At 61.0% G+C, this 12,165-nt stretch overlaps 1 protein-coding gene across 2 annotated transcripts in view; it reads left to right on the top strand.

Moving 5' to 3' along the window:
• Positions 1–7,933, top strand: part of AGAP3 (ArfGAP with GTPase domain, ankyrin repeat and PH domain 3) — a 109,880-nt gene extending 101,947 nt beyond the window's left edge. For both annotated transcript variants that reach the window (XM_030264081.4, XM_030264080.4), the window contains exons 14-18: positions 3,832–3,986; positions 4,440–4,530; positions 4,869–5,091; positions 6,148–6,403; positions 6,625–7,933. In XM_030264081.4, coding sequence (XP_030119941.1) covers positions 3,832–3,986; positions 4,440–4,530; positions 4,869–5,091; positions 6,148–6,403; positions 6,625–6,849 — 950 coding nt within the window. In that variant the 3' untranslated portion in view covers positions 6,850–7,933. The remainder of the gene's footprint in view (positions 1–3,831; positions 3,987–4,439; positions 4,531–4,868; positions 5,092–6,147; positions 6,404–6,624) is intronic.
• Positions 7,934–12,165: the final 4,232 nt, after the last annotated feature.

Genomic DNA, 12,165 nt, shown 5'->3' with positions numbered 1-12,165 from the left:
ATGGAGAGGGGGCTTGGCACGAGCTGTGGAGGCAAAGCTCTGTGTCACTGCTGCTCCCCTTCCTTTTCCTCTCTGGCATCCCACAGGTGTCTGTGGGACACACTGTTCCACAGGGCTGCCTTGAGCAGCAGGTGCATGCTCCCGTGCACCTGGGTGGGCACTTGGTACCCTGCTGCTGTCCCTTTGGTCTGTCTCCCGGCCAGACACACAGGGTGTCTCCATTCCCTCATTCTGGGCAGCGCCGTGGTGCTCCTCTGCTGTCTGGGGGATGCCTCCCTCAGGGCTGGGGTGTTGGCACAGGGAGGGTGGCTGCCCTGGGGCTGCTCCTCACCTGCGGGTCCTGCTGGGGTCTGGGTGCCATGTGGCCCTGCTGTCCTGGCCGTGCCCTCCCTAACCCTGCTCCTGTTCAGAGCGCTCGTTCTGGGCAGTGTTGGAAAGGGGGTCGAGGGGTTAACACCCATTAGCAGAGCCAGCTCACACCAAACTCTGCTCAGCAACTCTTCACGGAGCTCAGTCTTTAAAACATCATCAAAAAATCATCAAGAGAGAGAGAGGCAGCGCATTCATTTGCACTGCCCACTAATTCTAATGGATCTGGTGTAATGGGCTCCCACCAGCACGCTGGGGCAGCCGCAGGGCTGGGGGGCCGGGCTCTGCCGTCTGGCCCCCGGGTAGCTGCTCACTCGGAGGCAGCTGGGAAGGGCTCCCCGCTCCTCTAGGACTGGCTTCCTCTGAGGTCTGAGCCCTGTCAAGTTGGAGCTGGCAAGCTCTGGGACTTCTCTGGCCTCTGAGGAGGAGCCTGTGCCCACGTGTGGAGCAGGGGAGGGAGTTCTGCCAGTTCTGCTTCAGCAGAGGTAGTCTAAACCTTTCTGTTTATGTCATCTGCTTGGTGCCATCTCTCATCCGGCCAGAAACGGCCCTGCCACATTGGAAACCTGTACCTCTCCCCAGAAGAAACTAAGAATACCCTGTGCTTTCCCTAAAACAACTGTTCGAGTCTAATTCAACTTGTATGGGTGCTCTGAGGAGCTCAGGAACTGGTCCCAGACCATGCCAGAAGGTGGATCTGCACAGTGTTCAAAGCTACTGCAAGTCCTGGATTCCCTTCCCAGCTCTGCTGGTCCTCACGTGTGAATCCAGGGTGTGATCCTGCAGTCCTGCAGTGCCACGCTCTTCTGCTGTAGTCATGCCTCCACAGTGATCCAGCCCCACATGCTGTCCTGCACTGTGAGGTGGGGAATTTGCTGTAGCGCAGCAGAAAGGCTGTGATCCTTTGTTAGCTCTTCCCGGGCTCCGAGGGCAGCAGGGCCTTTGTTTGGCGTGAAGCTGGAATCCAGGAGGCACAAAGAAGGAAGGGAACGGAGGTTCTGCGTCTTGCAGAACTGGCGCCGGGGCTTTGGTTGGACTAGGACTGCTCCCACAGCTGGGACTGGGCAGCCCCAGAGCTCTGGATGTCCCTCAGCTGTGACAGTAAGAAAGTCCGTCCGAGTCAAGTTGGAGCCCCAGAAATTTCTCACCCAGAAGGAGGGAACTCCTGCCCTACTGTGAATGTCCTGAGCAGAGTACTGGGATCCACATGGAGCCCCCTGCCCCAGCGTGGTGCCTCAAGGAGGGGCAATGACCCGCACACCAGAGCCCTGGGCACGCAGGGAAGACATTTGCTTCCCTGGGAAGTGTACAGGTGTAGGAAGGCTGGGGCTGGGATTCCTGCCTGCCTGCTTGGTGGGGAGGTGCTGGGTAAACAAGAACAAGGAAGATGGAGCCATGTGAGCCCACAGCAGGAACCCTCGCTGTGTCCTGCTGACCATGATGTCCTCCCCCTGCCGCAGCAGGGAGGACTTCAAGTGCACCCAGTGCTTCCTAAGTCCAGGCAGCTGGCTTGGGCTCAGCAACACAGTGGCAGCAGCCACAGGTGGCTCAGGCCAAAGCAGGATGAGATTTGAGGAGAACTGGGCCTGTTCTGATGTGTCAGGGCCCCCCAGCAGCGCTCTCTCCAGCCCCTGGGCAGCCTCTGCCCCAGGGAGCTGTTCCCATTCCTTCCTGGCTGGCAGTGCTTGGCCCCAGGCAGCCCCCCATCCCCTGGCTGTGCGGGGATGGTCCTGGCTCCCCTGCAGTCTGGGGGCTCCCTGCCCGTGCCAGGCTCTGGCAGCACTCACACAGGCTGGTGCCAGCAAGCAAAGGAGGCAATGCCTGTTAGCCTGGCTGTTGCCTGGTTATTTCCTCTCCCAGTATTCACAAGCTGGCAGCTGTATGTTTTCCAAGAATCTTGTTCTTGAGCTGGGACTTGATGTCTGTGGGGTCTCTCCTGTGGCTGAGATCTGGAGGAAAGTATTGGACAAGTGGGATGTCCCAGTTACTCACAGAGAGGGGAGCGTCCAGCAGCGCAGCTAACTACCCACTCCCTGCAGTCTGTCATCCTCCTGAGGGCTCAGTCTCACATTCTGGCAGGACAGACACCTTTCCCCAGAGGAGGAGTCCCAGGCTGATTTAGGGTGAAATGAGTAAAAGGAATGGCAAGCCTATCTGGGAAGCGCAAGCCAGGACAAGCGCTCATGCTGGAGTCATTCCATCCTCCCCAGTCTCTGGTGGTGTGGAGACCCAGCCTCGTGTTCCCACACCAGTTCACAGGCACTGGTGGTCTCCAGGCCCGGTACCTGTCAGTGCAGGTGCTGACCACGAGCCTGGGAGGAAGGGCTGTGCACTCCCACCATGCCCACAGGCCCGGCTTTCCTAAGGAGACTTCCCAAGGCTGCAGCGAGTTCTGGGGATGTTCATGGGCACGGCCCGGCTCAGTTGGGCCCAGGAGGCCCCACAGTAGCTGAGGGTGGCCGTGCCCTTCGTGGGACGCAGCCAGGGGCTCTGCAGCCATTGATGGTGGGCCGCGGCAGCTCCTCGATCCCTGCCTTTCTGCTGCTTCCCTCTGCAGTGAGAGCCTTCTGTGCTGCAGAGAAGTCAGGGACAGGAGGGGGGGCTCCCTCGAGCCCCTCCAGACACCCCTGCACACCTCCCCACGTCATGCCCGGTGTGCACAAGACCCTGCCAGGCTTGAGGCCAGCACAGCTCTGCCTTGATGTGGACCGGAGGCTCCTCGGCCTCCGTGCTGTCTCTGGAGCCAAGCAGTTGACTCCCTGCTTTTAATAGAGAGCTGGGAAGGCACATTATGGAGATGAGGGTGTTATTTGCATAACGCTAATTAGGTAATTACAAATCATTTTGCTATGAGCTGAAGCGTGTGCTGTGACATAACGTTTATTAGTCATTCCATTCAGGCCCCGCTTAGTTAAGTCATTTACTGCACTAACTACTGAAGTTGGCAATAAAAGGTAAATGCTGGTGCTGGGTGTGAGGCTGACATGACACCCCATGAACTGTATCTGTGGGGGGCCGTGTGAGGCAGAGCCAGGCTGGCAGGTGCCAGCAGGGCAGAACTCCTTGTAAGCCATGGTGAGCCCAGCACACAGGCTCCTCCTGCATGGCCTCACTCCGTCTGCAGGGCCCCTCCAGGGTGGGCGCAGAGCCCTGGCGCTGGGGCTGTCTGCAGACACCAGCTCCGTGGAGGAACTGGTTTCACTGCTCCAGAGGCTGGCAGCTTTCTCTGAGGGTGGGACACAGGGCAGGAGAGTGGGCACAAGCCAGTGGAGCTGTGGGAGGCAGAGCTCTGGCACAGAGCTCTGGTTCTTCTCTGCAGGAGAAGACAGGGACTTGCCTGTCCCAGCCTCCTGGGCTCTGCTGCTGCCTCAACCCTGCCATGTGGGGATGGCCTGCCAGGATCTGTCCCACGGCAGACCCCCTCCTTCCCAGTCCCATGTTAGGCACTTCTTTCTCTTCCAGAACCAGATGAGCCATTTGAGTTCATTATCGTGTCGCTGACGGGCCAGACGTGGCTCTTTGAAGCCTCAACATCAGAGGAGCGGGAGCTCTGGGTGCAGGCCATTGAGAGCCAGATCCTGGCCAGCCTGCAGGGCTGTGAGAGCAGCAAAAACAAGGTAAGAGGTGTTGGCCAACTTCTGATCTGTCTTCTCTGGCATCTGCTTTGCCACATTCCTCCATGTCCCACACTTGCCTGTCTGTCCACGCTGAATCCTGCCTTGATCCCACTTCTCCCAGTGGGAGTTCAGTCCCGTCCCTGGGACTGGGCAGTTCCCCCGGGTTTCTTGTCACCTCTTCCCCACCTGGCTCTGGCCCCACAGAGTACTCTGCCTCCCATGTGGCTGGATCCTGCATGGTTCATTCCCTCCCTGGATATTTCTGCCCTTTCTCCCCACTTTGGCCCACTGTCCCCTGCACCTCTGGCGCACAGCTGGCCACTCCAGACCCTGCTCTCAGAGCCCCCATGCTGGCCAGCCTCATGGAGTGTGGTGTGGCATGACAGGAGCGGTGCAGGATGCATGGTAGGGTGGCTGGCCCGCAGTGAAGGGGCCTCATGGGGTTCTTTCCAGGCTCGGCTGGGCAGCCAGGGCGACGCGCAGGCCATGCAGGCCGTCCGCACCGCGCGTGGGAACAGCTTCTGCGTGGACTGCGACGCACCGAGTAAGAGATGCCACGCTGGGCGAGGGGCTCACCGGGAGGGGAGGGGGCTCCAACCACCCTTGGCACCCCTCTCTCAGCCCAGAGAGACCTGCTCTGTGTGTCTGTCCTGTCCTCTCCTGCAGTGGACCTGCTCCTCGGGGTTGGGGTGCAGACCACACTGCCACCCTGGCCTGTGACTCCTCACCAGCCAGCCTGAGGTCCTGGCCTCTCCAGGGACACTGAACTAGGAAAGGGCTCTGGTGGGCAGGTGCCTGCAAATACGAGTCTGAACGGCAGGAGACGGGCTGGTGAGTCTTGGCAGGTTATTAACTCTCCCCCACTGATCCTGCTGCCCTCAGATCCGGACTGGGCCAGTCTGAACCTGGGAGCTCTCATGTGCATCGAGTGCTCCGGGATCCATCGCAACCTGGGCACCCACCTGTCCCGTGTGCGCTCCCTGGACCTGGATGACTGGCCTAGCGAGCTTCTTATGGTCATGACGGCCATCGGCAACGCACTTGCAAATGCTGTCTGGGAGGGAATGGTGGAGGGGTACCCCAAGCCCACGCCTGAGAGCAGTCGGTAAGGGAGGGGGTGAACCCCAGAAATGCTTCTTGGGAACCACAGCAAGAGGGCTGGGTGACACGACAGGGGTTGGGAGCAGTCATTGAGGCAGGCAGGGTTCCTCAGGATGCTCCGGTGTCGGGGGTCCTGCCTGCCTGCCTGCGAGGCACTGGCCTCTCCTGCCACGCTGCTGGGGCAGGGGGCTCCACGGCAGCTGCGCCGTGCAGCGACTCCGGGAGCTGAGTCTGGCTGCAAAGCCGAAGGGGTTAACGGAGATGGCTTGGCAGCGCCGTGCAGGTCTCCAGGGCCCGTCCCTTTCAGGGCCCGTCCCTTTCAGGGCCTGTCTGTCCGTGTCGGAGCCGCTGTGCTGTCACTCATCCCAGCCAGGGCCCATTCTGCGCCTTATCAGCGGGTCAGGGCCGGCGGCAGCGGCCGCGCGCGGCGCGGGGCATTGGCGGCCGCCCGCCCGCCGCAGATGGAGAGAATGGCAGCAGATAGCGGCGGCACGGCGCGCATCGACCCGCGCCCCGCGGGACGGACGCGGACACTGCCTTTGTTTGCACCAGGCGAGACGGCGGCAGCGATAAGGTGCCTCCCGTGGCACCGGGCTGGCGTGTCCGCTGCTAGCCTTTTCCTGCCGCTGGCCGCGGCCCGCACGCAGGCCTGCCAGGGGACGGTCCCCGAGCTGCCGCAGCAGGGCACACGGCCCCGGCTGCGAGGGCACACGGCCCCGGCTGCGAGGGCTCCGGCGTGGAGCTGCACAGGCACGGCCGCGGGGTCTGGCTGCTGCTGTACAGGCACGGATGTGAGCGCACGGCGTCCGTAGGGAGCCGTGAGGAGGTGCCGTGAGTGAAGCGGGTGTCAGGAAGGTGTCCAGAGCGGGGTGACGGAGCCTCGGTGGCAGCTGTGGGCACAGGGGAGCGGCAGGGGCATGGCAGGGGCTATCTGGGTGTGACAGATGTTCACTGCTCACACGAGGATGTTCACACGGCAGTGCTGATGCTCGTGTCCTTTTGTGCATGAGGCCCCAGCAAATGGTCTCAACTGTGACCGTGACAATGTCCTGTCTGGCAGGGAGGAGAAGGAGCGCTGGATCCGGGCTAAGTATGAGCAGAAGCTCTTTCTGGCCCCGCTGCCCCAGTCTGACATCCCGCTGGGGCAGCAGCTGCTGCGGGCCGTGGTGGAGGATGACCTGCGGCTCGTGGTGACACTCCTGGCCCATGGCACCAAGGAGGAAGTGAACGAGACCTACGGAGACGGAGACGGACGCACAGCACTGCATCTCTCCTGTGCAATGGCCAATGTAGTCTTCACACAGCTGCTCATCTGGGTAAGGCAGAACCTGCAGCCTCCACCGTAATGCTTCTGGTGCTATCCCAGTGCTTCCCCACTTTCCTGCTACCTTTAGCCATCCTGCTTCCATGGGTTCCCCCACGTGCCCACCCTCTTGGCCCCTTCTCCCTGCCCACCCTACCAGCTCTCTGCCTGCGGCCGTGCCCCCGGGCACACGGTTCCCAGGTACCGCTGACCAGCTGCTTGTCTCCTGCGCAGTACGGAGTGGATGTGAAGAGCCGGGACGCTCGGGGCCTGACCCCGCTAGCCTATGCCCGGCGGGCGGGCAGCCAGGAGTGCATCGACATCCTGCTGCAGCACGGCTGCCCCAGCGACAGCGCCGCCACACTGACCCCCAGCCTGCCCCGCCGCAACGCCAACGCCAACAACAACGCCTGCGCCGCCGCGCCCGCGGAGCTCAGCGCCGGCCCCGGCACAGCCTAGCCCGGCACGGGCCCTCTGGTCGCCGCACAGCTGCCCTCCAGCCCTGCCGGGGAGCAGGGCCGCAGGAGTGGCTCTGAGAGCAGCACAGACGGGCCCTCATGGTGCTTGCCCCCACCAGAACCCCCGTTCCAGTGAGGAGGAGGCTGGGAGCCGGCTGGGAGCCAGCATCCTGCTCCTCTGTGCTGGTTCCAGCCACCTCTCGCCATGCAGCTGTGCAGGTCCAGTGCTGGCAGCTTGTGGAGGGGCTCCTGTGTAATCACTGGGGTGGCTGCAGGGCGCCCCGTTCTCATGACCGGTACGTGGATGGGGAGGCGGTGTCTCCTGCCCCCCACACACATCTGTAGATAAAGCAGGGGCTGGGGGCAGCTCAGGTGTGTAGCCTTCCTGCACAGCAGTACCGGGGGGCTGATGGCTGCAGCACCTGCTCCCTCAGGGAGGTCAGTGTGGTCACTTCCCTCCTACTCTCCCTACGTGTTGCCACAGCCCCCAGTGCAGTGGTGAGGTGGGGGGCAGCAGGAGGTGCCTGTTTCTCTATTGCACCCCCCCATGCTCCTCTGCTTCTGGCCAGTGCAGGAGGGATGCACGCACCGATGCTGCTCCCCATGTGCTGATGCAAGGGTGGTGCCTCCCCAGCACTGCCCCTGGACAAAGGCCTCCCCAGCCTCCATGGTGACCTAGAGGGGGAAGAGGATGGTCACCTCAGCATCCCCAGCTCTGTCTGTCTGTCTGTCTGTAGAGTCACTGTCCTTCCAGGTTAAAGCTCCAAGCTCCAAGCCATACACAGTGTCTCCATCGGAGCCTCCCGCTGGCTCCCGCTGCTGCCCAGGTGGGGCTGGTCTCCAGCTGAGCAAGAGGAGAGGAGAGGAGCATCTCTCGTTCGTTGGGGTTAAGCCTCTAGCTGAATGCTGGAACCTCAAGGCTTTGGACACTGCTATGGAATGTCTCTGTCACTTGTGTATAAAATGTACATTGGAAATATTTATATGGACACTCTGTATATACGGTTTCTTTTCCATAAGTTGCCCTGTGTGTGTTATCTGCAGCCAAGGAGATAAAGGCCAATAAAGCAACCCACCTCCTGCCAGGCCGGTGTCTCCATGTGCTGCCTTTGGGGCCTCCGGTGCAGCCCTGGTCTGCAGCTGGGTCTGGTGACTCTCTAGCCCACACTGACAAACGTTCAGCCTCTTCTCCTCCGGCCTGGGCTCTGATAACAGCAGTCCTGTGCCAAACCAGGCCCCTGGGACACGGCAGAGCGCTGAGGTTGGAGGGGAGATGTGCCAGCCGGGGCACTGAGGGACAGTGGCAGAACATGGCCCCAGAGCAATGCACAGCTCTGGCGGGATGGGAGATGGGCACAGCAGAGGGGTGTGCTGGAGAGGGGACATGCAGGGCAGGAGTGCTGGGCCAGCTGGTCCCTGTGCACGGGACAGCAATGTGAGGCTGGGCTGCGGGAAGGCAGAGATGGGCAGGGAGTGATGGGCTGCCACGGTGAGTGAGGAGAGCGGGGTCATCGAGTCCCAAGGCACAGGCAGACCCCTGAGCAGTGAAGGGAGCCGTGTGCTCTGCCAGCCCTGCCTTCGTGTGCTTCTCATAGCTGTGGGCAGAGCAGGGCCCCAGTGCTGGCAGTTCTGGGCTGGCTGCCCCCCAGCCACACCACAAGCAGCAGTCTGGGGCTCCAGTGCCTCTCTGTGCTGTGCTGGGGACCGGGCTCTGCTGCGCTGGGAGTGCACTGTACGCTGTACACGTACTGGGGCACAGGCCTTGGGCCCCAAGCCTGGAGGAAGGGAGGTGCCAGAATATCCCCAGCTGCCACAGGTACCCTCAGATGTCCCTGTCACACCCCTGCTGCCTCCTCCTTGTGCCTCTCCCATGGCACAGGGCTCCCTTGCTGGGGCCTGCAGATGGTGGCCCCAGCCCCTCCACTCCTTGATGTGTTCTGGCTGTGTGTGCCCATGTCACCATCCTCATCCTGGTCCTGGTCCTGGTTCCAGCCCAGCCCCTGCACCCATGCCACCCCTCATTCCCGTCCCCTCGTGGTGCCCAGGGGTACCCCCACACCGGCCCTGGCCCCAGCCCGGTGCTGGGTTTGGTTAATTTCCTGGCGACTGCATTAACGGGAATGGAAGCCGAGGGACGGCAGCTCCTCTGGGGCCCATTAATCATCCCCCTCAGACAAGCTGCCTTGATTACAAGTGGCAAGAAATTCATTAGGGCTGCGGCTCTGACAACTTTTATCTGCGCGGCTGGATCTGACTCATTAGGCAGCCAAATTAAAGCCATGATGGGCCCTGATGAAATTCACTGCTTGTTTATCTTGTGCGATCTGATACATCTGCCCATACATCATCTCCCGTGCGGGATCCCGCCCTACCCAGCCCTGGCGCCTCCCTTCCCATCCCAGCCCTGCCCCAGGCCCCGGGTGCCAGCCTGGACCCAGCTCTGACCCCAGGAGCCCCTCGCCTGCCCCCACGTTCTGCCTGCGGCACTGGGGCTGGGGCTGCGAGCCGTGACCGTGCCACCAGGAGCCATGCAGGGACAGCTCTGCAGTCAAAATGCAATACCCTGAGCTGGAAGGGACCCGCAGAGATCATCCGAGGTCTGGGGCCACACAGCCCCGAGCAGCCCCCACGGCCCATGCAGGCCCCTCAGGGCGCCCGGAGCCCCGGCCAGGTTCTGCTGGCAGCGGCACTGCTGTGGGCACACAGCGCCGTGGGGACAGACCCCATGCCCTGCTGCTGCCCACGGACTGCAAACAGGTGCTGGCGGTCCTGGTGATGCCCTTTTGCTGGCACCTCGGGGCAGGGAATGAATGCCACCAGATCCCTGCAGGCTCTGACACCGTCCCAAGGGGCAAAGGGTGGGCCAGACCCCAGCCCAGCATTACTTCGGTGTTGGAGCACATCTGGATGCCAAGGTGACCAGTGTGGCTTCAGGTGGCCCTGGACCAGGACAGGCTGAATGCAGCAGGAGCTCCATGTCCGTGTGCACGGGAAGAGGTGTGTGTCCATGTTTAGGGGTGTGTTTAGGAGCTGTGTCTGTGCTCAGGAGCAGGAGCTGTGTGTCTGTGTTTAGGGGCACTGTGTCTGTTTCGGGGCAGGAGTCAGGTGTCTGTATTCAGGCTGATACCAGCCAGGGAGGGGACAGGCCAACCCTCTGCTCTGCTGTGCACCAGAGGACCAGGGCAGCAGCACACTGGGGCTGTCTCTGAGTTACGTGGCCCCGAGCAGCAGCAGCGACCACTGCAGCACCATGAGGACCCTGCTCCAGACAGCCTGCAGTACTCACCTCATCGAGCTGAGGCTGGAGCCGGGGGAAAGGTGGGTGCCACAGGGCAGAAGCCGTGGGATGCAGCCTCGTGCCATGAGTAAATCCATGGTATGCGGCCTCTGGCAGGAAACCAGCCATAGCACAGGTTTGCAGCAGTTCCTAGAGAGCCTGGGCACAGCCAGGAAAAAACCCACAGGGTACAACTTACAATCAAAGCCCCACAGGACTTCTTGCAGCCCCAGCTGAGCAGGCACAGCTTCCTGGGGAATCTGTGGGTGGGCACAGGTGGGCATGGGGCAGCACCATCCACCCTGAGGCTGCTGGGATCATGCTGAGTGCATGCAGAGGTGGCCAGAGCAGAGATCCTGCCACAGGGCTGCCCCTTCATGTGTCAAGCCAGCCTTGCCTCTGGGGGAAAAGGCACAGGTGTGACAGTGCCCAGCCCCCTGGGCCTGTGCTCACTCAGGTACAGCACCCACACACTCCACTACAACACCTGCACCCCGTGCCCACCCACGGGAATCAGCCCTGCGGGTGGGTGCAGACAGCCACAGCACAAGGAGTCACAAAGCCCTGAGGCGAGCTCCAGCCTGGCTGGTGGGGACACTGGGCAAGCTGGCACAGCTGCAGAGTAGCTGGGGAGGGTCACAACCTTTCTCAGGTACCAGCCATTGGGACATTGTTTCTCTGTTGCCCATTGTTTCTTTCCTGCACCTTGAGCTAGTCCTGGAGCCGCTGGCTAGTGAATAATGAATAGTACCAGCACCATATTGTGGGCCATCACATCTTCTTACATGCCCCTTGTCAGGGAATGCTGAGGACCGGCTTTGTTGTGCTGAGTGCATAAACACCGTGGGATGCAATCCCTGACCCTTTCCCAGTTCTTTAAGAACCACCATACAGGTAAACAAGTGGAGAGATTTGGGTAGGGAGAATTCCATTGTAAATTCTGAAATTGCCTTCCTTAGGGCAAAGTAAGTCTTGTTTTATGAATGTGTATGTATATATATATATGTGTGTGTATAAACGTCTTGATATAAACAAACACGTGTCCATGTATAAGCACACTCTAATTCTATCTATTTATCTCTGTGTGTGTCTGCACCTGTATCTGCCTTTTACTCTGTGTGTGTACATGTGTGCGTACCCGTGCATGTACATGTGTACAGTGCTTGTGTGGAGATTCCTTCCCCAGCAGCTCCTACTCCAGGACACAGGGTAGCAGCCAGAAGCTGGTAGATGGGAAATTCCAAATAGATGCAAGTGAAAAAACATGCTAGGCAGGTGGTTGGGCACTGGTGTAGGGGCCCGAAGAGGAGGGTTTGCCCACCTTGGAGATACTGGAAGTCAGATGGGCAAGTTCTTCAGCATCTTGAATGGGACAAGCTTCAAGCAGGCGCTGGAGCAGAGACCTCCCAAGGCCCCATCCAGCCTCGCGGCTCAGTTGCCCTGGGTCTGTCTTTACAGCCCAGTTTGTCATTGTGGCCCTCCTTCTCCCACTAACCCCAGTCTGACCCAGCACCCAGAGCTCCAGCTCATGGGGCCCCCACAGCTCTCCCAGCTGCGGAGGGGCCACAGCTGCTTAGAGCACTGTGGGCAGTGCAGGGCACCGTGCTCACTGTGCACTGTGGGCAGTGCTGTGCACCGTGCTCTCTGTGCAGTGTTGGCAGTGTTGTGCACCGTGCTCACTGTGCACAGTGGGCAGTGCAGGGCACCGTGCTCTCTCTGCACTGTGGGCAGTGCTGTGCACCGTGCTCTCTGTGCACTGTGGGCAGTGCTGTGCACCGTGCTCTCTGTGCAGTGTTGGCAGTGTTGTGCACCGTGCTCACTGTGCACAGTGGGCAGTGCAGGGCACCGTGCTCACTGTGCACTGTGGGCAGTGCTGTGCACTGTGCTCTCTGTGCACTGTGGGCAGTGCTGTGCACCGTGCTCACTGTGCACTGTGGGCAGTGCAGGGCACCGTGCTCACTGTGCAGTGTGGGCAGTGCAGGGCACCGTGCTCACTGTGCACTGTGGGCAGTGCTGTGCACCGTGCTCACTGTGCAGTGT

Source organism: Taeniopygia guttata, chromosome 2, assembly GCF_048771995.1.
Source record: "Taeniopygia guttata chromosome 2, bTaeGut7.mat, whole genome shotgun sequence".
Lineage (NCBI taxonomy): Eukaryota > Metazoa > Chordata > Aves > Passeriformes > Estrildidae > Taeniopygia > Taeniopygia guttata.
Note: the sequence above shows the minus strand (reverse complement) of the source record. Positions and strands in the feature narration are given on the sequence as shown.